Genomic DNA, 25731 nt, shown 5'->3' on the forward strand with positions numbered 1-25731 from the left:
CTGAATACACAATTTCGAACGATCCCAAAATTTGCAGTTAGCACTCATTTTCTTTAAACCACTGGGTCATGATCAACAATAATGGCTTACCTCAATGAAACACAGGCACACTAACATAAACCTCTGGTTTATTTTGTAGTGGATCTTTACATGAATTAAAACTGTATATCGATTCAAGCAATAACCAAAACAGAAAAATATCAGATTACTCAAGTCTTTTCTAAGCTTTAAAATACAAATTGAAAATGTCCCTTTAAATTAATATTTGACAGTGTTCCCACCCTCTGGATGTTGAGTCCAGTTCTGATCACTGTGGTGCAATCAGGTGTACAACAGATGATCCAGCTGATGGAATGTAATTCACCAAATTGATGTCATATCAGGGGCAGTATGATAGACTTCACTACTCATTTCTTAAACAGATGCTAGACCATTGACTCATGATACAGATACTGCTCACTAATAATTCCTTTGGAATCACATGGGGATTTTTTTTTTTTTACATGTTTTTTATTCCTGTTAAAATGATCTTTAATTTAGAGTCCTTCATTAACAGAGTGCTGTCATGCATCCAAGTGCTTGTTAAGACGGCGTACTTTCTCTTTCTTGTTTCTGTTGCCATGCTTTTTCCAGGGTTTTCCTGCCGCCATCTCCGAACCAGCTTTTCCCGTACCAACAGGTCCACTGCCTGGTTTGTAGCCCATGACAGACTGGACCCCTTTAGAAAGTGCCCGCACATTCTCCTGAGGACAGAGATCTGATCAGTACTCAAACACTTCATTTTTCAATACGGAGCTTTTCTTCACTATTTATGCATTTTTCTTGCAAAAAGCAGAAGCTGCGTCATACCTGATGGAAGAAGTTCTTGTCGACCACATTTTCGATTCTTTTGATGCCCTGTTTGTTTGTTGTTGCTGAGAGGTCACAGTTGTCTGAGTCTCTGCTCAGGAACTTCTTGTGTTGTGGCTGGAAGTCTTCAGAACTTATATGTGGAGGAGGATAGCAGTACAGAAGCTTTCCCTGTAAGAAGTCAATAATATGAGGATGAGGACTTTTTATTCTGGCAGCAGAATTATTGTCCGTGGACTGTTCATTAAAACCTATTCAACCAGACCTACTGACTTTGGATAAATGAGTAGTTTAGAGCAACATCAAATATACTTGATTTCTGTCTCAGGTCTGGCACTTACGCTGACATAATCCTTTAGGATGTACCGGGCTGATCTGGACTGATCAGGCTGGCCATGTGACGTCATAAAACCCCTCATGTCTGAAAAAGGAGAATAAAAATCACTTCAAATGAGTCTTTTACACAGTGTTTGATTAAAAAATAACAACGTAATGGATAAAAATAACTAATTCATGGCATAAAGGAAAATTATTTAAAAGAGGCTCATATGTATACAGACTTGATTGTATTCTCTTTTTCAGAGTATTCTCCATAGAAATTTCAGGCAGACTTACATCCATAAGCCATCAGCAGCTCCTCAGAGGTGGGGTGTCTGTCAGGGTCTTCATCCTCACGTGGTCGGATGATGTTGATGCCGTATGTGCCTTCTAACACATGCCGGGGGATCGACTGACAAATGTGACAAATCTGTCAAGGAATTACAGAAGAGCTGCATCGAAGAACTAATTAAACCCGTCTCTTTATGATCTTCCAATTCAAGATTCTACTTTTAATATTAAGACATAAAAATTTTTCATTTCTGTTTAGCTCAATTCCAGATATTTTTTATTACATGTTTTGCATTTTTAACAAGGGTTTTTAAGAATGAGCACCACACTATCATACAAGCCGATGCTACATAAGAGTTCTGATTCTTTGACCACATTCAGAGCTTGCATTGACAAAGATTAATACCCCATTTACATACAGTAATAAGATTTGTTTTTTCAGCTCCCACACAGCACTTCATTTGCTACCATTTTGCCTTTGTTTAGGTCCATCAAACAACTCAAATTAAAAAAGGAAATCTGTTTTCAAACAGGAACAAGCTTCTTTGTTCACATTAAAGAGCCAGCTCTTAAAGCTCATTCTTGAATGACCAATCATCATCTAACTTCTCGTCTTGAGTGGTCTTTTTCAATTTAACTAGCCCTCCCTGTGTTTTATTTGCAAAATAGTACATCTAAATTTAATTTAAAAGCATGTTTATGACAAAGTGAGGGAGAAAAGCTGTTAAAAATGCATTACTTTCATTCGTGTTGCAAGCAGCTTCACAGCCTACAGGGATACCAAGCCTCAGTAAGGCCATGGAAATGATGTGTAGGCTGCTGTTTGCAAAGGAGGAGAGAAAGTGAGTTGGGATAATAGGCTGTTACCGTTAATGCACAGTATGGACTCAGTTCTAAAGTGCATAAACTTTATTGTGAATGCACAAAAAGTAAATGGGGCTCCTGGCTCTGCTGATGTAAATACTTAAGATTTGTGTGCCAGAGCTGGATATTACCAACAGCCAAATGGGGATACTTTTGAGCGGTGGCAGGTGAATTTGCTTAATATACCAGCCACTGGGGCAGGTTTAAAAGGTAGCCTAACCCATTTAGTTATTTTGTTAGGGTAAACAGCATAAACTAAATCCTTTTTTTTTCTTTTTTGCTTGTTCCTACTGACTTTATATGCAAAGCCGAGCAGACCCACACACTTGCTGACCCCCCAAAAACCCTGCCTTTTCCTCCCTGTGTCAGAGCTGCTGTCAAATGATTACAGGCATATGTGTGCTGGGATTGTTTGACTCAGTATTAATTAGAGTTGTTCCTAACTGCAACTAGTATATCTGATAAAAGTATGTTTAAACAAATGTCTTGCTTGTCCCAAGTCCAAATAAAGTTAAACAAAGCCTGATTTTTTGTCTTAAGACTGCAGAAAATGCACAAAAAAATATTAAATTCCACCAAGCTTTAAAACTTAAAATGCGGGAAAATGCCTTTGTATTTACAGTGCCCCTGTAGGAAATTCAACAAATATTCATATGGTCGCATACAGGAGTCAGAGTGACAGATTGAACAGAACTGGTATGGAGGATACACTGTATCTGAATTTTAAGTTTATGAAAAAATACATCATCCCAAAAACTTAATAAAGGTTTACGTGCAGCTCTCTCTCCAGATGTTAATGGGATTTTGCCAGGCAGAAGAAAAACACAAAAATAAAGCTTCTGGTCCAGATGTTTGCAAAAATATTAATGTCACAGAGTTCAAAAGTGTTCAAAGGATATAAGGGAGATTGCAGGTACGTGATCTCTCATCTGATCGATGGGCAAGATCCCTGAGCAGATCATCTCAGCTTTGGTTGAAACAAAGGAGGGCATGACCAGACCTGGGCAGTCACACAGACACAGGCCTGGTTCCACATACAGAGTCTGTAATAAACATCATGAAAGGATTAAACACAAAATCTCAGGCTTTTCAGCTTTATGTCTGTTTTTGTATTTTAGAGCATGTTTTCTTTTCTTTTGTTTCTGTACCTGAAAGTGCTTTGTGTGTCCAGGAGTGGCTGAAACAGACACCTTCTTATTTCTTAAAATAGTGTTGATGCTGGAACTTTTTCCCACATTAGGATAGCCAACCTGTTAAAGTTAAAACAAAAAGAAAAAAAGGCAGTCAAACTTCTAACAGTAATTTTTTAAAGGGATTAGCAGTGCTTGTGGGAAGTATAGACCCCCTTGCTAACTTTTAACCCACCAGTCCCACTGTCAGTTGTCCTTCTTTACACCTGGGCCCGTTATGAACCGCCTTAAACATATCAAGTAGGTCGTCCTTATGCAGCAGACGGCTCGAGTTACGGAAAGATGATTCCAAAGATGAACCAGAAGCCCCTTCTTCTTCTTCACCTTCTGAGCAGGTGTGCCATTCCTCCTCCTCTACAGTTATCCTTTCCTGCTGCTCTTCCTCTGTATCACTGTCCTCATCCTCCTTTGTCTTTAATTCAACCTCTCCTTCTGCTCTCTTTTCTGTCATGAGATCTTCATTGTCTGGCTGTTCTTCCTCTTTTTCTGGATCACTCTCTTCACATTCAGCATCCTCCACCTCCATGCCCTGTTAGAAGAGATGTTTGGAAATGTGATGTTGTTTGACAGACAGAGGTGCGCTTTTCTTTGAAGGAAAAAAAAGGAATGTCAAGCTAATAAAATCAACCTCTTCATAGTGAAAGAATGCAGATCCTCTCAATTATCTTCTCCCGAGAAATTTCAATTTTCGACATACAATTAAGTTCAAAAGGCACTGATCTGGGTACAGCTCCTCAAACATTCTTGTCCTCACCTTTTCTTCTGCATCCAGTCTATTCCCCTCAGCCAATGCAGACCAGAAAACCGCTCTCAGCCCCTCTTTCTCAAAGTGTCTGGCCCAGACTCGCCTCTGCTCCCTGGTCAACAGGTCTGCTTTATTTACTAAAAGCATGTTCACTTTATGCTCTGATACTTCCTTTACATACAACTCCTGGCAACACACAACAGAAACAACAATCAGTATAAATGTAAATTTTAATACCTAGCTATTTTATAGCATCTTGTCTTACACAGTGAGAAAGTAAGATACTGTAGATCTTTAAATAACTAACTCAGGGTAGAAGATAAACGTGCATACGTAAAAGAAAAACTCATAGCCACAAAGAGAATAAACAAGCATAAAGTGTGCAGTGAGAGTAAAACATGAAAAAAGTAACTCCTAAGCAGCTCTGCTTAGTTTACCTACCAGGTCAGGACATCGGAACAACAGTGGATTTCTGGCATCAACAATCTGAACGACAACATCACTAAAAGAAAGCAGAGAAATTTTTGCCATGTATCGAATAAAGATGAAGCAATCCCGGTTATGAGCCAACACTGCATGCCTTTAGTTTTTACCTCCTCTCGATGACTCTCCATAGTTGTCTCCAGAACTCCAGGTTCCTCTCAAACGGGGTTAGAATTAACTTCTGCTCCTCTTCTAGCCTTTTATCATAATACACACAGTTAGACTGTTGACCTACATTAATCCACTCTGATGGAATATAAACCATGTACAGCAAATGCTTTTCGTAAATTCATACAAACATTTTCAAACAATATACACCAACATTGATGACTGCTATTCAAGGGCAAATTTGGATGAGTTTAGAGAGTGCTACATACTGTGCAAGCCCTCGTCTCCACTCCAAGAAGCTGTCTTTCTCTGCTTGCTGAAGTTCATCTGGGCTGGTACTTTGATCCCAGTGGGGACTGAAATTTAAAAGAGCAATGACATATATAAAAACAACTTAAACACCTACTTACAGAAAAAAAGTTTTGTATGATCAACTAGATCTTTTTCTTTTTTACCGTCGAGGGATTCTGAGGAAATGCCTGTTTTCTTCATGCAGCTTTCTCAGCCTGGTTTTCTCCTCAGCTGTTAATAAACCAGCCCTGGCTTCAGCTGGCACAAACCTTATATTGAGTTTCTCTGGGGAAACAGAGTAAGATGCATTCAGAGACAGGAGGGGAATCAAATCAAAAGTTGTGCATATTGTGTTTTTAATATTCATTGCCATGTTATGTTGTTTTTTTCTTGTTATCATTCTCTTTTTGTGAGCAGCTGCAACAAAGGAACTTTCTTTGTGAGGGATAACAGAAGATGTTATACTGTAAGTACAATAAGTAGCTTCTATTCAAGATATTTTCAGACGTCCTCAGACATGCTGTCAACACCTAAACTTCATTTACAACATAGGGGAAATAAACATATATCTTCAAGGCTTTGAGGGAAGGCACTCAAAGAACCTGTCAGCAATTACTGAGACAGAATTTCTGCACAGGAGCTATGTGTACACCTTGCAAAGCCTGGTAAGTAAAAAAAAAAAAAAAAAAAAAAAAAGGTGCCCAACACATATATGTGGAATGCAAAGCTAAACAACAGCACAGGTCTTTCTTAAGGTGTAAATTACCAGCAACAAACTCTGTTCCTGCCAATTCAGCTGTGGCAAGAAAGTCATCCATTGAACTCTGCTCTGTCACTGACTGCAAGTTCAGCCGGCCCCAGTCGTAGCCATCGTTCAGCTCACTGGTGTGGATCTGTGAACATGAAACAGGGGCAAGTAAGAAAAACATCATATCTCCAGGAATGGTCAACAAGATTAATCATCAATCTATAAAAGATCCTCTGATGTGAACTTGAGGAATGCTACAAAAACAGTCTGGCTTGCCTTTCGATTAAAAATAAAAAATCAAACAGTCATCCACACCCCAGCTCTTTCAATAAATTATAGACAGCAGTCTCAATAACAGTCTTTCTTATCACTTTTTGCGCTTGGAAAAGATGTATAAAATACACTTGCACTATTGAAAATCTATTCGTAGAATAGATCAAGAATAGATCAAGATGAAAAGTAACACCAACAGGTGTAATGACACATTCAGACGGTATGATTCGGAAATAGGTGTTTCGGTTCAACTGGTCACCAAGCTAACTGACAACTTTCAGTTAATGCGTCTGTGGCTGAAATAGTAACAGCAGATGCTGAAAACTTTAACATTATTGATGGTGAAAACGTTGTTTAGTTTTTAATTAAATACATGTCCCGAGAGCCCATTTGGACAGTAGAACGAAAAACTAAAGCAGGAAACACTCGCGTGGACTCACGTTAACAAAATCTGTTCTAACTACGAGTACAACAGACACATTCCGCTGAAAGTCGCCAATTACCATGGTCACATGTAAAACCGAAACACCAGCTCTACCTAAAACAATGGTAACGTCAGTTAGCCTCCACCTTACACTGTTTAACTCTTTCCCTGGCAGCTCTACTATGTAAAGAAATTAAGTGGCGGTACAATCGCTATAATAAGTAGCATGAGCTATGAGCTAGTTGTTGTCATAACTTACCCAAGAGTCGCCTCTCTTGTTTCCTCGGCCTGCCTGGAGTCTCTCCTTTATCAGAGCTCTGCCCAGTCCGGCTCCCCCGCCTGCCTTCTTCTTGCCCATGCTTATCTTAATGTTGTCACCTCAAAAATTCACTATGATCGCACCGCGCTGAAGGTTTAAGAAATGTCTACTAATGCACCCCATGTGCACAGCGCCTTCGCTATTCCGTGTTGCCGTAAGCACCGGAAGTGGAACAGACCAATTTATTATCATCATAGACGGCGGAGTAGACCCAAAAGTATTGGGAAACCTTGAAAATTATATTCATAATTGAAGTAGCTGAAATCCAGAATATTCATGATTTATTAATATATCAACATTTCTCAGTCAAAGCTGCTTAACATTAACTATCTAAGGTGACGTATTAATGGTACAGTCCAGTTTATGTACAGCAATAGCAAGGGTTCCGTAAAGAAAATAAAACCAGAACCCATTAGTTCCATGTGCTAAACAATTGTACGATCAACATGTTATCAACCTGTCTGCGGTTCTGATTAATAAATTTTAGAAACTAGATGACATTTTGAAATTAAAATATCGTCATTCACTGCCAAAAATAATCGTGCATATCTCAGGCTTCAGTGCAAACACAAAGGGAGTTCTAATGCTAGCCAAAAGAGGGCAGCATACGACAGTTAATAAAGAGGGCCCACCTTTTCTTTCCGAATAAACCATAAATGATGAGGTGATTCACGCTAAAAGTATTCTGAGCTGTAATATCATGTTATGTTTCTTAATTTAACATGGGAAAAATAATCTGTTAAAACACAAGTCAATGGATACTGCACCCACTGCTGGTCAGAAGGAAGAAAACACGTCACTTTTCAAATATTGACAAAACAGAACAAGCTATTATCTTTAATCTAAATTAATTTATGAATGGCAATAGTAAACTGCTCACGTTTTTATACTTGAAAAGTGGCGAGTATGCTTTCATTTTCAAATACCAGCAATTTACATTTAACTATTTGTTATGGTCTCAATTATTATAAGTTTATTTATATTACTGGAATTTATTGTATGAAACACATTTCCCAGGACTGTCTTTCATTGTTCCCTACCTATCGTTATAATTATTTAAATGCCAGTTTTATTTTATCTTTAAACCAAAGAGGTCGATGATTCTCACAAAAGTTCCATTAACTTTTTACTTATTTGTTGTGCACTGACTGCATACAGATATTTGAACGTAACGGGAAACGTGAGCAACATGTATGAATGAATAGGGAAACATTCCCGATGAATAGGCTCACGAGCATTTGGTTCAGTTCCCCCCCTACAGTGACGCTGAAATGGTTTCTTCCTGAATATAAACAGAGAAGCTCGTGCCTGTAGAGCAGATTGTACACCGTCCTCCATGAAAACAGGAGGGGGGACATCACAATGGACCAGAGCACTTTAGAGGATGAACACATCAAGTACGGTGTCTTTGCGTTCCGTAGAGTAGCTCATAAATGACTTGAAAGGACTATAAACTCTTAGAATTTAGCTAGTAGTAGCCTAATACAAGGTTTTATTTTCTTTTTCTCCCAGTAGACTTTGTTGCTGTTGACTGGAATTAAAATGCTGCCTTGGAAGAAGAATAAGTTCGACCTGATTGAGGAAGACAAGCAGTCCAAGCAGAAGGGCTATGCGGTGAGTCTCAACTACTCCGCGCTCACCTCTTTCGCCAAGTCCTGCCCTGAGAGCGCACTCAACAGAGTGGGCAGCATGTTCAAGTCCAAGAGGAAAAAGGTAAAGATCACAAGCGAGGACCCGACCTACACTGTGCTCTACCTGGGGAATGCCACTACCATCCAGTCCAAAGGAGACGGCTGCACGGACGTGGCAGTGAGCAAGATCTGGGGCAAGAGCGAGATGGGCAAGAATGGCACCAAGATGAGACTGACCATCAGCTCACAGGGAATCCGGATGGTGCATGTGGACGATAAGGCCAGGAGGCCGGGACACTTGTACCTGCTGCACCGGATAACTTACTGCGTCGCGGACCCCAGACTGCCCAAGATTTTTGCCTGGATATACAGGCACGAGATGAAGCACAAGGCCGTCATGCTGCGCTGCCACGCCGTGCTCGTGTCCAAGCCTGAGAAGGCAAAGGCCATGGCACTGCTGCTGTACCAGACCTCTGCCACAGCGCTGGCTGAGTTCAAAAGACTAAAACGGAGGGACGATGCACGGCACCAGCAGCAGCAGCTCATAGGGGAACAAACCATCCCGTTGGTCCCCCTCAGGAAGCTGCTGAACGGACAGTGTTACTACAAACCACCGGTGGAGCGCAGCCGGAGCGCGCCCAAGCTTGGCTCCATCACAGAGGACTTGATAGGAGAGGAAGAGGAGGAGAAAGCGATGCACTTTGAGTGTGAGGACATTCTAGACACGGTCGATGATCGTGTCACAAACGGTAAACAGGAACTGTGTCAGATTATTAATGACTTGGGCGAAATGAGCATCGGAAACGATGTGCAGACACTGAAAGCTGATCTCAGAGTAACCAGACTTCTTTCTGGAGAGAGCACGGGGAGTGAATCCTCCATAGAGAGCAACCCTGAGGCACCTCCGCAGGAGGTAAAGGCGCAGGAAGTTGCCTGAATTATTTCAGGCATTTCTGCGCGTCTCTGACGCATTAATGCTGGGAAAAGATGTCTCCAAAAGAAACATTTTTCTGTGTCACCTTTATGTTGGTGAGAGTAAACTCTGTTCTGTGCCTCCACGACTAATTTAAAGGACCCAGAAAACACTTAGAAAGGCTACTGAACGATATTCGAAGAATGTGTAAACAAAAACATGAAAAAGCAAGTGCATGCAGCTGAGAGAGCAAGCCGACAAAATCCCAGTGCGCCTTAGGACGCACGCCACTAATTCCTTCTCTTTTACTTAAGAGGATTTGTTGTAGCCTCAAACGTGTTTACCTAATATTATTTTCTTAAAATTGCATTTTTCTGTTGAAAAGTGCTCCTTACTATCCAAAACATTCCGTTTTTAAAGCACGTTTACCCTGGATGGTTCAATGGGTCTAAAATGCATCCTTAACTCTCCTGTCAGGGTGCTTTTGTTACAGCCTGTTCCTTGGATTTTTTTATTTTTGCACTGTTGTAGAAGTCATTCAAGTATTAAGTTGACTCTGTGTACATGATGTTTGTTGTTATGTTGTCTGAAACATAAATGTCATATCTTTGCTGTGCAAAAGGAAACCAACCTTTATGTATGAAGATGTAAAGTAAGATGTTTAAATGTTATTTTTGGAGGAAAAATGGTTTGTTTTGTGAACCTCATAGAATTATCAATAAAAGGAACATGATTTAAAGTTGGAAGTGAAGTTTATGTGCAGATTTTGAAAGCATGTCTGCCTTTTGAGTGGGAGAACTATGATGGAGGTCAGACCTGCACAGCTACATAAAGGTCATAGACTGAAGAGAGGAACTGCTCTGGTTACTTTCTGCATTCTCTTTTGGGTGTTGGTGTTGCAAATGCATTGGATCTAATATTCTTGGCTTGATTTTAAGCCTTCTTTCAACCATGCAGGGATCAAACTGTGGAGGTTATTGCATAAAGGTACTGAAGGCCCTTTGATTGTGACTGGCCTCAGGGAAGCTGGGCCACACAGAACATCATGACACGCACAAACAGTTAGAACATCACATGGGTCCTTTAATGACAGGGCAGAAGAAGCCCCTCAGGCCTTTTTGACACCATACTAGCAGTCTTTTATTTGGTATAGCGTCAGCGCTCTGTTGATGAGACACTTCTGAGAATCTCTGGAGGGTAGAAAGATTAAAAAAAAGACAACATACTGTAAATGTGCACACTGTAATGCATAAAGGCAGACATATTTCTCCATCATATGACCTGAATAAGCAGTGTCGTGTTAATTCCTCACTCAAAATACACATCAATGCACATAAGAGAATGATTTTTTAAAAATATATATGAAACATAAGTGAACTTTATATGTAACACACAAAGTAGCAAGAAGAGCATAGTCACTTCTGATACTAGCACATGTGACTGTAGCCTGGCGTGAAATGTGGCTGCTGCTCCTTCCACACACTGTCACTTTTTATGCCACATTTAAGTGAGTACAGAGATACACAACTCAAATTATAGCAACTGTGCTTGTCCAATTTCTTGTCAAAAATATCTAATCACACGTTATAAAGCAACAATCTAGTGCTAAGAAAATCAAATTTGCAGATATACAGAAGAAAGAGGCCTGATTTGATAGAAATTAGATTATTAAACTTGATATGTTTTTGCAGGAGTTCAACACTCTATATTTGATGTATGTAAACTAATAGATACTAATGTAAGCTAATTGATACCTTGGCCTCGCATGGCTACATATCCAGATACACTCTCCCTAACACCCTGACACTCTGCATACACTACGAGACATCAGGGGAGTGAAAAGGCGCTCTCCTGCCTGAGGAGATGGTTGTGAGGATTGTTATCAGTGTAGACAGTGCTCCACCAGCTGACACAATCCCATTGGCCATGCTGAGGTATTTAGTGAAAACAAAAACACTCCCACTATGGATTTAGACTGAGATCCAGAGACAGAGGGTTAATGCAGTTCAGCCAGGGGTTGGTGAGTCCTATAAAAAGCTTCCCAGCCACTCATGATGAATTGAAGTGCTTTCAGGATGCACAAATACACACATGCATTTTCTAAATCCAGACTGCTATTGCTCTATTTGGGACTTTTCAAATGGATATTGTGCACATATGCTGAAAGCTAAAAAAAAGCACAGAAACCCACACAGTTCTTCCTCACATGTTGTGATTCCCCTTTTTATTGCAGCATAACATCATCAGCATGTGCCCAGCCTAATGGAATTAGTGGGCAGCAACATAAACATATTGCAACAGGCCAGTCGTATGTTGTGTTTGAACTTTTATGTGCATTTGTAGCTGGGTTTTTCTTCTTGACCTACATTTGCCTGAAGAGTCTCTTGTGCCCCACCTGTGCAGAGACAGTTCTGGTCTTGCAATCTTCAGGGTAACCTGAATGTCAGCAGCATGTATGGACAGCCCGCTCACACTGTTAAAGATGGGAAAAGTGTTTGCTGACGTCAAGTGGTTGTAGAACACGTTTCAAATAGCCAAGGAAGAAAGAGAGAGCGTAGCTCCAGGCTGATAGATGGCAGTGATAAAATAGATTTTTTTTTTTTTATTGTTTGTGTCACGCTCGTTTTTTTTCCCATGAACACACACTCAGGTGTTTGCTTTATCTGCTGTCAAGCATGTGTGAGGCATGGGGGGGAAAGGCTGAATGCTCAGCAAGAAAGTTTTCTGTCAGACACAGAAGATAGGTGTGTTGTTTCTGGATTTTAATGCTCTTTCACTTTTAAAGCTTCTCTTACATATGCTAATATTCTAACAGTGAAGAAACATAATCTTAACTTTAAAGCATTTCCACAGTTTAAACACCGTATGTTAATTATTTCTACTGTTTATATTGTGACAGCAACAACTTGTTTTTTGAAGGGACATGGAGGGGTACATCATTTCCAAAGATGTGGGGACCAACAAGCCAAAAACAAACAGTTTAACAAAAGCCCAGGACAAAAGAATGGCAGAAATCTAGTAGGACAGTCACAATTTGAATCATGGTGTCTTAAATATCCTAGTCCAAATTTAGCACTCATAAAACCCTGTTAGAAGGAATTACATGCACTTTGGGTTCAAAAGAGAAGTTTATCAAGTTAAGTTTGATCCAGAGGGACTTTGAGAAGTAAAAAACCAACTGGTAGGTGGTTCAACCACTGGGTAGGTAAGGGTGCTGGTTTGGCTCAGTTGGCGGAGCACGTGCCCATGTGGAGGCTGTTGTCCTCAGTGTTTAGGATCTATTCCCAGTCATATTTGATGCATATCTTCCCCCACTCTCATTCCGTGTTTCTTGTCTCTCTTGGGTTGTCCTATCTGAATAGAGGCAAAAGGATTTAAAAAATCTTTAAAAAAGCTCCACTGGGTCAGTTATTACCTGGAGCCTCAGGCACTAAGGGATCTCAAAATATGAGGCATATTTGAAAAATGATTTCAATAATCAAGATAAGTACTTAGAATGTAAATACGTTGCATGAAATAGCATCAAAAAGGGTTTGATACTCCAAATGATTTCCTAGCAAGGGCCCATACACCCCCTACTCAGTTATAACCCTACGTCCCACTATGTTTACAACCAATTATAGCAAGATAGATCAATAAAGATATACCAGATCCATATAATAGAGCATTACTTTGTAGTAAAATACCTTAAAATACATTTGAAAATGTAGTAGAGCAGTAACTGCTACCATTTTAAACTATTCAGATGTGGGGACCTTGATTTATATTATTATACATAAAAGAGGTGATGAAAAAGCACTGCTCGCTCTTTCATTCATTCTAACCCAGCTAACATAGCTATGGATAAATCTAAAAAAGCTATGTTAGCTTTGTTACATAAGCTACATCGCTACATTGCTTTAGCTATGTTGCTAAAGCTCACTTAAAGCTAACTTAGCTACATTGACTTATGTAGTTACATGGCTAGTTTGGCTATGCTAGCTATATCTAAATTTAATGAAGCTTAGGTAAGCTACCGTTCTTGGAACTACTTTTAAAAAAGGTCCAGACATAATTTAATCCAGGATTAGACCTATGATATTTTTTTGTTTTATTTATGAAATGTTGCTTAGTCTTTAATGATTGCGATGTGATTATGCCATGAATGTAACGGCCAGACTTTGTTTATGAATAAAGTTTCATTTGAAAAAATCTGTAAGTGTAAATGCAAGCCAATTAGGGCATTTCTGTCTTAAAATATCTGATTTATTTAATTCATACACAAAAGAGACTACAGGAATCCAACAAAACAGCCACAGAGTGATATGTCCATGAAAATGACATCCCACACAAGCTTAAAAAAACTTTTGGGAGGACGCCCTGACATGAAACACGTAGCAAATACACACAATACATTAAAAAACAACAAAATTAAACAACAAACAACACAATAGCCCTTAACAGTTCATTAGTCCAACGCTAATTCAAAGTATATTGAATCCTTTTCTCAGTAGCATAGTATAAAGCATTTCCAAGCTCCAGAGAAGGATGGTATGGCATCTTAGATTCAGGTCTGTGAGAGTGGCCATCAATAGAGGTATGGTCTGCTGCAAGACTGTCTTGGATAACATAGTTACAGTGCCATCGTAGCTTAAACTAAAGCAAACAAGGCTAGGTTAGCAGCGTGTGCTGAAACTGCGCTGGCTGAAGCTATGTAGCTTATGTAGCTTATGTAGCCATGTTAGCTTTTGCTATATTTGCTAAAGTTCACATTGCTAAAGTTAGTGTAGCTACTTTGGCTTACATGGTAATGTTAAGTATGTAGCTTGTGTAGCTACATTAGTTTTAGTTAAAGCCAACTGAGCTTAAGCGAGGCATTGTCTACTAGTCTATCTCTAAAACTGGTCTATACTTAATTTAATCCTGAATTAGACCTCTGACCTTTATTCTGTTTATTTATGAAATGATGTTTTGACTGTAATGATTACCGTGTGGATATTTAATTAATGTAACAGCTACACTTTGTCTATGAATAAAGTTGAATTAAAAAAAAGAAACACTAAAACAGCAAATTATTTCACTTCTGTTCTGTTAGGGGCAGCTTCTAACAGTAGTGGTCTGCAAAAGGGGGCGTCTGTAACCAGACCCCTCTCAATAACTTTAATTGACCATTTGTCTTACATGTGAATCTCAAAGTAATGAAAGCAAGTTAATCAATGTTAATCTTGAATATCCCAAAATTGCACAATATGTGAATAGACATACCCTTCTATAGTAAGTATAGTTGACTTTATTCATCACTTTGGTTTTGTGATGCATATTGATGACAATTATTTTGTCATCAGAATGCCTGACACAATAATTGGATGAACATATTTAGCCTTCCTCTGACAATCAATAACTGAACCTGTCATCTCTGCCTGCTGAGACACATTGACAAGAGGGTTTTCCTAATTATCTGCCGGTGGAACGCTGCCATGGGCCATCACTGTGCCAGATCGTCACCAAACAGACACACCAGCTCACTTTGAGCCATGTGAGAAAATCTGCTTGTCTATAATTCATGAAGGGCTGGGAAAGCACCAGTGTGGTTGTTTAGGGTGCCTGGGTCTGATTACACCAGCACTAGGACAGTAATGTCAGTGGTTGAATCAGAACACAGCGGAGCATGGTGGCCTCTTGACTGTGGAAACATTCAAAACAATTCTCTAGCAATAGTAGCAGAGCTGCATGTCCCAACAAGCCCTTGGATTATAAATAGATGCTTCAGGGAGAGCACAATAAGCCAGGACATGGGACAGGTAAGCACAGGCTGTATGTGGCACTGCTATTTGAAGCATGGTGGTGTGTAATTAACACACTGTAAAAGTACAGGAGCCCAGTGTTAGGGACCACTTTACACACCACATGGCATTAGGGTGCAGCCACTTTATCAGCTAAGAGCTCTGCTGGCATTTTCTTGGCGAGGATGATGTGTTTTAACTCCGTGCTGACTGGCAGACAGTGCCAGACTGGGGTAGACGCCGCAAGCTGTGAGTGTGAGAAGGACAGACTGAGTGAGAGACGGTCAAAGTGAATCAATCAGGGCTCCAGCTTCATCTGTCATTGGTTTCAATCTGACAGCTGTTCTTTGTAGATGCGCTGGTCTGTGGTCATGCATTTAAGTGCACCACATGTGGAGTTAAATGTCATTTTAATGCTCAGCTGTGTTAAGAAACTTGCTGAACTGGAGGACAGATGGCCACATCAACAGGCAAAGACAGGCACGCTTGAATTAATTATTGAGAAAGAGCATCCATTAAAAGTTAGTAAAACATTCAGATAGATGCCTGGGATTTTATGCTGCAGTGGCTTAAAGTTGGGTTATGTAAACTAACAGAACATGGAGGTACAAAAAGATTGAGGGAAAACCCAATGCCATGGTCTAAATCTGAGCTCAGGCATATGCATGGCTTCAGCTACAGGGATGCATATATATATATATATATCCCATCTGAGTTTATATTACTCCCTTCCTTAAAGTGAATCTATGTATAATTAGGGAAGTGGTTACTTTTTTTTTTATTATGATTACAACTACACTTTTGTAACTATTTAGTTGTAAAGCAGTTACCTCACGAGGGAGGATGCCAGTGAAAATAAACATGATACTTTGGAGCTTATGGTACTTTATTGCATTTTCTCCACTGTTGGACTTGCGCCCTCTCAGATTTGGCTCACTTAAAGGGCACCCTGCCCAACTGAATCAAACCCTGGATGGCACGTTTTCATTTATTGTCCACTGGAAGTGCACCATGGAGGTCAATTTTTCATCTATTGCCCACTTAAAGGGCATAACAAGGAGCACTTTGTAAAATGTTAGTGCCACTTAATGAGCACTAAAATGGGTAGTTTGTCAACTTTGAGGTCACTGTGTTCTTGGGCACTTTCAGTGTACCAGAGATTATTTTCTAGCCTTTCCCAGATCTGCGCCTTGCAGCAGTCCTGTCTGAACTCTGTAGGCAGTTCCTTTGACCTCATGGTGTGGTTTTTACTCTGAAGTGCGTCCAATCAGTTCAATTTACCACAGCTGGACTCCAATCAAGGTGTAGAAACATCTCAACAACAATCGAGAGAAATGGGAGGAACCTGAGGTAAATATCAAATGTTTTAGTCAGGACTTTGTCAAGAAACACATATGATTTGCAGTTATATCTTCTGTCTCTTTATTAACAGTTATTAATTTGCTCTTATCTCTGTTATTTATATTTGTTGGTGTGGCTGTTTGCGGATTCTCCCGCCCTTCTACGAGCCTATGTGAAAAGCGTCAAGCAGGAACAGCACACATTCTTGCTCTTCCTGTCCAAACAAGGAAGAGACAGGCATCAGTGACAACAGAATGGTATTGACTGAAGTCAGATAGCATCAAGAAGGAGCTGGGGTGGAGGAGGGTTGCAAAAAGCTGCTTGCAGAGGGAGTAGCAAAACATAGCCAGGTTAGAGAAGTTTAAATATGGCAGCATGTGTGCAATTAGCCTAAAGCTTACTCAGAGCAAATCAGCTGGATGTCAGCTGATGAGGGCTTGCATATATCTGGATTATATGGCAGCGCTGACTCCATGACACATCTGCACTACTGCAATGTGCTCAACTTTTGCAGTTTTTAGCGTGTTAGCTTACCAAATTCTCTGTTGTGTTACAAGTAAAGATATAACTGAATAGAATATAACTTTTGCTGATGTTAGTTGACAAACAGAAAAATTGTACTGATAGTGACTTTGATGCAGATCAAAAGTCATGAATACAGCAACTTTGTAAAGTTTTGAAAATGGGACTTGATGATCTGAGTCCATATTATAGTGGAAATCCATCCAATAGTTACTGAAAACTCCAGTGTTGACTTCATGTTGGCATAGGACAAAAAATTGCAGGATTGCTACAGGATGAATCCTTTGGGGATACAAAAAAAAACGTCTATAAGAAATTGTCTGCCAAACTGTAAAGTAGAAATAGAAATATTTAATGAATAAATGAAATTACTGGTGCCCTGAAATAAAAAAGCCAGGAGTGACCTCACCAAGGTTCATCCTCTGGGCAAGACTAAATGTGTCCATAAAGTATTATGTAAATCCTCCCATATATTTTTTTTTATATTTCAGCATTAACTGAAGTGGGGTGGAGCAACACCTTCATCCCTCAGGAGGTAAAAATAATAACAGGTGCATGGAGGAAAAGTTTACATTGGATCTGTTTTAAGTTGGCCTCGAAAAGGATCATAACCTCTCCTTTTTTATTGCCCCACGTACACAGTCACAGGTCCTTACAGAATATTTCATCACTGTGCACTCAGTCGTCAGTTAGTTTCAGACAAAAGTCCAGCCTACAATTTCCCCCATGAATTATACCTGCTGTGTCTCAAACGACACTTCTCGGTTGGTCTCCATACAGTCTACTCAAATAATGAGCCATGTCTGTGTCTATGCACAGGGCCCCGAAAGGCTGTGAAACTCTAGATCTCGCAGTGTCCCATTCAGCCGCCGCTGCTCTTGTTTTCCACTTGCATGGACACAAAAGCTTCGCCCCCGGAGAGCCATAGATTTCAGCAGGGTTATTTCGGTCTTTCCGTTCACGGGGAAGGAAATGGAATAATAACAGAGGAGGGAGAGAAAATCACAGGGTGACCCTCAGACAGATTTTCTGTCTGAGCAGAATGGGATTTGGTAGACCTTTATAACAAGATGCCTGTCAGCACGTTTTGTGTAGAAGGAGACTTGAGATACATCCAGGACAATGTTTCACCCTGCTTGTGTTGTTCAGTGGGAAGAGCAAAGTCAATGTATTAGAGCTGTATTTGATCAATACTGTGGACTCCAACATCAGGAAGCTATGGTGAAATCCATATTTGTAATATTCCTATTTTAAATGCAGACAGAAAACAGGTGCAATACATAACACCTCACGCCTTATACCTGTCCCATAGGATGCACATGATCTGTTTCTGTAAATGTATGTTTTTATCTGTTGGCAGAAGGACTTCAGACACTGTGTCAAGGTTCAACAATCTATAAAAGTCTTCATCCCTTTTTTAACTTCACTGCGCTGCAGTTTTCTGAATGGTTCTTATTGGATTTTACAATCCTTGCAAGTGGTTCAAAGGGTGTGTTGAGTATTTCATGATGGATCCTCACATGTCATAAACCTCATGAAGGTTTATCTAATTTTACAGTGTCATATCTTTCTCTGTTTGCTGCATGACCTGTAACAGACAGACCCTGTCACTGATAGATGCGTCCTGGCCTGTGTAGTCTGATCAATCCTGTGCTGGGTGTTGTGTGCAAGCTTGCTGCAGCCTGATATTGACAAACCAGTGGTGTGAGAAGGGATCAGAGTCTGCGCTATTGTCGGCCAGTGTTTGATTCAATTCAAAGGCATTTTGCCAGCCAGAGTGTTGACGTCCATGATTAGGTGTCCTACTGATAATCCATTTTGAGGATGATCAATACATAGCCTTGTTGTCTGGTAGTCACCCTTGTCCTTGTGAAAAATGCAATTTTCCCACCTATTTACACATTTTAGTGCTTTTGTTGAGGGAAATCATAAAAGTTAACTTGTTGGAATGATAATTGCTGCTTTTTATAACTGTGACTGTAAATAATTGACATATTTTTACTGTATGTCTTTGTTTTTAGTGTCAGCTCATGTAATCTCCTGCCCTACCAGCACAGCTTATATTGACCCTGCACAATTACTTACATCAGGGGTGTCCAAACTTTTTCAAATGAGGGCCACATATAGAACATTCAAGGATGCTGGGGCCACTTTCATATACACTGCCTGGCCAAAACAAAAAAGTTGCCACCTGGATTTAACCAAGCAAATAGGTACGAGCCTCCTATTGGGTAATTACTGCATGGGCGATGATCTTTCAACTGGCAACAAGTTATTTGACCCCAGCTGATGCAATGAAAAACTTCTCATTTCTTAAACAACCATGTCGAAAGACACATCCTGTGGTCGTAGAAAAGATGTTAGTCTGTTTAAGGGGGGTCAAATCATTGGCATGCAAAAAAGGCTTCAGTTTGCTAGGGAGCATGAAGATTGGACTCTGGAGGAATGGAAGAAGGTCATGTGGTCTGATGAGTCCAGATTTACCCTGTTCCAGAGTGATGGGCGCATCAGGGTAAGAAGAGAGGCAGGTGAAGTGATGCACCCATCATGCCTAGTGCCTGCTGTACAAGCCTGTGGGGGCAGTGCTATGATCTGGGGTTGCTGCAGTTGGTCAGGTCTAGTCAGACTCTCCTTTCATCAATACAAGATCTTGGTGAAAAATTAATGCAACACTGGATGGAAATAAATCTTGTGACACTGCAGAAGCTTATCAAAGAAATGCCAAAGCAAATGCGTGCTGTAATCAAAGCTAAAGGCGGTCCAACGAAATGTTAGAGAGTGTGACCTTTTTTTGGTGGCGACTTTTTTTTTGGCCAGGCAGTGTACCTTCTCTTTATGATACCAAAGTTAGTTAATCCAGTCTGATTTAAGGAAAATATATTCTAAGGGATCCGATATGCTTTAAAGTTAAGTTAAAAAAAAGTTAATTAATGAATTGTCATGTCAAAATGTTTGTTTACAGAATGAGCACAGTAGCATTGTCTAGTGCTAAATGTAAAACATACGCTAATCCAAAAAGAGCCAAACCGTCTTCACAAACTATTATTTGTTTCCGTGTTTTCTAACTAACAGACAAGTACAGTTTTGTGTTACCTTCCCGGACAAGCCCCCAAGGTAACACAAAACTATAGCCTACTCATCTGTCCAAAAACACAGATGAAATAAATACTATGGTAAAGCATGTGTTTTATGCTCTAATGTGGACCATTTTTCATTCATATTTTAGAATTTGGGCCAAGGCCTCATTTGGCCCCTGGGCCATGGTTTGGACACCCCTGACTTACATGAACAGCCTAAACCTAACCCTAACCCAGACCTAATATAAATGAAGCAGAAAGAAGTCTCACTTTATAACTGTAGTCATGCAAATAGAACAAGTCATTTCTAATTTTGAGTTATTTGTATTTCACCCATGCAAGTGTTGACATCAGTGAGACCGTCTCTGACATAATCTTTGCTTCAGGGTCACTGTGTCTCAGAGGAGGGGATATCTATGTTTTTTCTGTGTATCAATAAAATGACACATTATGGCGCTGGATTATTTAGCTAATTCACAGCATATAAATAGAGAACAAATCTGGACCTACAACTGACCTTTGTGGTACACCACAGGTAATGTTAGTGCCTGAGAAGAAGACATTACCCATGGTGACTGAAAAAGTTCATACTAAGTCAAGAATAAAACCAACTGAATGCAGGGTCTTTGATACCAACCCATTTCAAAGATATACTAAAACTGTAAGTGATATTATCAGAAAATGGAAGCATTTAGGAACAACAGCAACTCAGCCACAATTCAGAAGAAATCATAGAGTGGGGTCAATGACTGCTAAGGCATATGGTGAGTAAAAGTTGCTCTGTGGTTCCATAGCTGAAGAGCTCTGAACTTCCACCGGTATTAATGTAAGCACAACAACTGTGTTTCCATGGCCGAGCAGCTGCATGCAAGCCTCACATCACAAAGTCCAATGCCAAATGTCATTTCAGTCCCTCCCTGTTAGTTTAATGGTCAGGCTGTCAAATACTTTTGTCCATGTAGTCAGGGGCGTAGCTAGAAATTTTGGGCCCACAGAAAGAATATCACACAGGGCCCCCCCTTAGCCAACTAGCCACGCAACAAATGTTGCATCCTTTTTGCAAATATCTATGCATTTTGTTTTTGAACCATAATTTCCCCATTCATGAACATTTTTTACTATAGTTAAATGAATTTTAACTGCATTATTTCACGGTGCTGCATTATACCATTTGGCAATTTTTAAGGGCGGAGCAGGGGCCCCCCAGTGTTGTATTTTTCTCTATTTGATACAAATTTCAGTCTGTTGACCTTTTCATTTAGTTGCTTTTGATTCAACAATGACACTAATTAATAAGAAAAAATAAATTAAAACACACTTTTCATTGCAGGCTTCTCAAGGCCCCCTCCTACTGTGGGCCCGGGTAATCAGTACCCTTTTTCCTCCCTTTGTTACACCCTTCATGGTAGTGTATTCAAAATGTTGCAATCTATTGTATCTAAAACCAGGGGGTTAGGCCCCTGAACCTCATGTCATGATGCTGAATCCCACAGCCCCATGCTCCTTTCTTGCACAGCTTGCCTTTTAAGTTTTTCTACTCTGTCCCTGATTTAATAGTTTTAAAGTTTGGTCCAGACTCCAGCAGGTAAAAGTCAGATTTTTTTTTTTTGTCTCCACAGAGTAAGATCCTGCTTGTTTCAAACCAAGGAATACCCTGATGAGAGGCAATAGCACTTACTACCGCACTAACTTAGTATGTGTCCTTTCAGTAAATTAAATCGGTTCAAATCGGTGCATGGTTTATACTTCAGTGGGAAGAATCTAGAACTTTCCATACAACATTCCCCATGAATGCACCAATGATTCACCTTAACTTCGACCAGTCATTCATAATGCATATTGAACTCTTAATTGGCAAGAACATAAGTACAAATGGATAAAATGTACAGCACACAACTTATTTGTGGCTTCAAAATAGGGTTGACTACTTATAAACTGTGCTTATCAGGTAAAGTTGGCCAAATTGAATGCAATTCAATTCAGAGTCCAGGGATAGATTCTCTTTCTTTTATGATTAAATATTTACAGTCCCCTTCAAAAGTATTGGATCGGTGGGCCCAATTCCTGTATTTTGGTTGTAGACTGAAAACATTTGGGTTTGACATCAAAAGATAATATGAGACAAGAGATCGACATTTCAGCTTTCATTTTCAGGTATTTATGTCTGGATATGATACAAAACTTAGGAGATAGCTTTATTTGTAACAGAACACCACATTTTTAGGTGAGAACAGTATTGGAACAGAGATAGACTTAAACTAGATTAAAGTGAATAAGACTTAATGTTTAATATTAAATCCCTTTCTTGCAGTAACTGCATCAAGCCTGTGATCCACTGACATTACCAAACTTTAACATTCTTCTTTTGTGGAGCTTTTCCAGGCTTTCACTGCAGCCTCTTTTAGTTGTTGTTTGTTTTGGGGGGTTACTCCATTCAGTCTCCTCTTTAGCAGGTAAAATGCACGTTCTATAGGGTTCGAGTCTGGAGATTGACTTGGCCAGTCTTAAACTTTCCACTTCTTGCCTCTGATGAACTCCTTTGTGGTTTTGCCAGTGTGTTTTTGGTCATTATCTTGCTGCATGATGGAGGATCTCCTAATCAGTTTGGTTGCATCTATCTTTAAACTGGTAGAAAAAATGTTTCTGTAGACTTCTGAGTTTATTTCTGCTACCATCATGTGTTACATCATCATTGAGGATTAATGAGCCCATTGTGATGTTTGTGTGTGGGTTGAACTCAGGTGCGGAGACGGAAGCAGTTTTAACAGTTTATTTGTGAGGATAAGTGCACCAGGGAAGGGGATTCCAAGAGTCCAGGAGGGAGTGAGGGAGTGCTGGAGCTGGCTGTGGTGAATTGAGCAGGAGGCACTGGAAAAAAGGAGGAGAGGCACGTTAGCGACAATATAGACAAAATGCAAACACTAGAGATCACTGGAATTATCCAAAAAGCACAAAGAACTTCTCTGAAGGATCACGAGAAGGAGCCTGGAGACGACGTTTACCGTGAGGTAATGTAGACAAGACTCAGGCGCTGTAGAGAGCTGCAGCCAGTCTTAAATAGCAGGTGTGATTAGAGGATTCGCTGCAGGTGTGCCTCTCCACAGCACCAGGGGGGCAGGGTGAACGCCTCAGGAGAAACAGAGTCAAGTTAGCAGCCAGCAACCAGCTCCGGAAACCAGAAGTACCACAAAGTAAAATATTCAATACAAAATAAACACCACACCCATCTTAGGAGAGTTAACAAGCCCAAGCCATGACATTACCTCCACTGTTTCACAGATGAGCTTGTATATTTGGGATCATGAGCAGATCCTTTCTTTCTCCAAACTATAGCCTTTCCATCACTATGGTAAAGGTTCATCATTGTCTCATCAGACCATAGAACTTTGTCCCAGAAGGTTTGAGGCTCATCTCTGTACTTTTTGGCAAATCCCAGCCTGGCCTCAGTACACCAGAGGTTTCTTTCTTTTTTAGGATATCCCTAATGGTTGTACTGGCTATAGCCAATGTTTGTTCAATGGCTCTGATTAATTTTCCATCTTCACTCAGCATCACAATCGCTTGTTTTTTCACCCATAGACAGCTCTCTAGGTTTCATGTTGGTTACACCTGTCAACTATAAATGCAGTCTCCAAATGCAAAACCCAAATCTGAAACTGAGTGTAGACATTCAGCGCTATTTATTGTGTGAATAATCCATGTCATTTGACACACCTGAGCAACAAAACACACCTGTCAGCCACATGTTCCAATACTTTTGCTCACATGAAAAATGTCTGTGTTCAACAAAGAGTGCTATCTTCTCAGTGGTGTATCAGATCCAGATGTAAATACCTGGAAATAAAAGCTGAAATGTTGCTGTCTTGTCTCATATTCATGTTTTGATGTCAAACCCAAATGTTTTTAGTCTACAGCAAAAATAAAAGAATTGGGCCCACTGTTCCAATACTTTTGGGGGGGACTGTAGATTTTGTTCATATTGTTTACTAAAGTATATGTGTTTTAAACCTCACAACCTTGTTGTCATAAAGAGAAGTCTGGTTTGAAAGAGTAAATGTGAATCAGTATAAAACAATCCATGTTTCCTTGAAAACATTTTAAACCTGTGTTAACAGATAATTTTTTGCTTGAACAGTCCATAAATCTTTGTATGTCATCAACAACCTTGTTTAGATGGCTTCATAGCACGCTAACTGGAAGCTGCATGCCTTGCTCACGTGCACGTTTAAAATGATAGCCTTGCTCCTGAAAGTTTGTCATCAGGTTAGGAAGTTTAAGATCAGAAGAAACCGCATGAAAAGAGCAAAGCAGCAGTCAGGCCTCTCTGTCTCCACTCTAGGCAGTCCAAACCATGTCTCTCCCTGCAAGGGGAATGTAAACAAAACAGGGCCTTTTGTTCATGGAAATCCCAGCAATGTTTATCAGATGAAGCTTTGTCAAGAAACCCTAGCTTAAAATCACATTGAAACCACAGCAAAGTGGTCCAATATTCTTCAGGTTTAAAGATGTCAGCTGATACAGTTTATACCATGCTGCTGGTTTTATAGATTCATCTCTTTGATTCACCATCTTAAAGATTTACTCATCATCTGCATGACTAACAGGAGAGCTGTAATTGTCATAGCTAAAACTTTAGTGTCTGTGAACCATGCAGGCCTTGACAAACCTGATCAGACTGGTATGGTGAAGTTCACCTTCCAGCATGTTCAGTCCCAGCAGGTTTTTATGGTGAACTTGACACAGAAGATCCACAAATAAACTGCAAAGATAAATCAACGCTGAGAAGGAGAAAACAGATGATTGAATGTGACAACATCTGACAACAGTAACAATCTACTTATCGGTCAAGTTATTTAGTTTGTTTTACTCAGTTGTGATGTGGTACCAAAGCAATAAAACATATAGATGTACAAAATTTAGGTAGTTTGACTTTTCTCACTGTATTTTTGATATTTATTGCATAATTCCGACAGGTAACATCGCTGCAGACCCTGAAGACCTCCCCTCTTACACTCTTTGCGCACCTTCTAACTAAACCATCAATTCAAACAGACTTGAACATGGTAGCTAAAATAATAAATAAGAACTTGTTCTAAAGTCTAAGTTCTTATACTATTATCGGATTTATTTATTTTTAATTCAATCTTTCACTCCTGTACATTGAGCACAAAGCTAACTGGAGAGAAATTCCTTGTTGGTAATGCATGACTGACAGCCAGCCAGCATGGTGTCAGCAGGCTTATGACTAACCTCAGCTCCACCTCTTTGTTTACTTCTTGAGTTTGAGACAGCATTGTCAACATGTTGACGGCCATAGATTGGCTTCAAAAGCCCCCTTCAGTCATCTAATGGCTGATGCCACTCTATGGTCTTGACAGACAACCAAATGCCAGAGTCCCGCTACCGCCCAGTTCTGGTAGATTTATTAACCAAATCAATAAAATACATTTTTTGTTAGTTTTTATTCACATGATGAAACTTGATCACTCATAGCAGAAAGTTGCATGGTAAGTTGCAGGGCATAATGCAGTAAATTATATCCGTATCCTTGAAATCATCTTACATCATCAGGATCTCGCACC

The 25731-nt window shown here is 39.9% G+C and overlaps 2 protein-coding genes across 3 annotated transcripts; one reads left to right on the top strand and one right to left on the bottom strand.

Moving 5' to 3' along the window:
* Positions 1 to 111: 111 nt before the first annotated feature.
* On the bottom strand, positions 112 to 7052 carry lsg1 (large 60S subunit nuclear export GTPase 1). The gene is made up of 14 exons (XM_041790527.1): positions 6844 to 7052; positions 5906 to 6032; positions 5304 to 5424; positions 5118 to 5204; positions 4851 to 4937; positions 4699 to 4759; positions 4267 to 4443; positions 3688 to 4041; positions 3471 to 3572; positions 3222 to 3365; positions 1465 to 1588; positions 1191 to 1270; positions 850 to 1020; positions 112 to 743 (listed from the first exon to the last, which is right to left on the bottom strand). The coding sequence occupies exons 1-14, from the start codon at positions 6940 to 6942 to the stop codon at positions 564 to 566; spliced, it is 1914 nt and encodes a 637-aa protein (XP_041646461.1). The 5' UTR covers positions 6943 to 7052; the 3' UTR covers positions 112 to 563.
* A 1176-nt stretch (positions 7053 to 8228) lies between these two features.
* Positions 8229 to 10186, top strand: fam43a (family with sequence similarity 43 member A). 2 transcript variants are annotated; one of them, XM_041790602.1, is made up of 2 exons: positions 8229 to 8300; positions 8419 to 10186. In XM_041790602.1, exon 2 carries the CDS (start codon positions 8446 to 8448, stop codon positions 9469 to 9471), a length of 1026 nt encoding a protein of 341 aa, XP_041646536.1. In that variant the 5' UTR covers positions 8229 to 8300; positions 8419 to 8445; the 3' UTR covers positions 9472 to 10186. The 2 variants fall into 2 exon arrangements, with proteins under 2 accessions (XP_041646536.1, XP_041646537.1); XM_041790603.1 differs by having other exon boundaries at positions 8236 to 8300; positions 8416 to 10186.
* Positions 10187 to 25731: the final 15545 nt, after the last annotated feature.

This window comes from Cheilinus undulatus, linkage group 7 (genome assembly GCF_018320785.1).
Source record: "Cheilinus undulatus linkage group 7, ASM1832078v1, whole genome shotgun sequence".
NCBI lineage: Eukaryota > Metazoa > Chordata > Actinopteri > Labriformes > Labridae > Cheilinus > Cheilinus undulatus.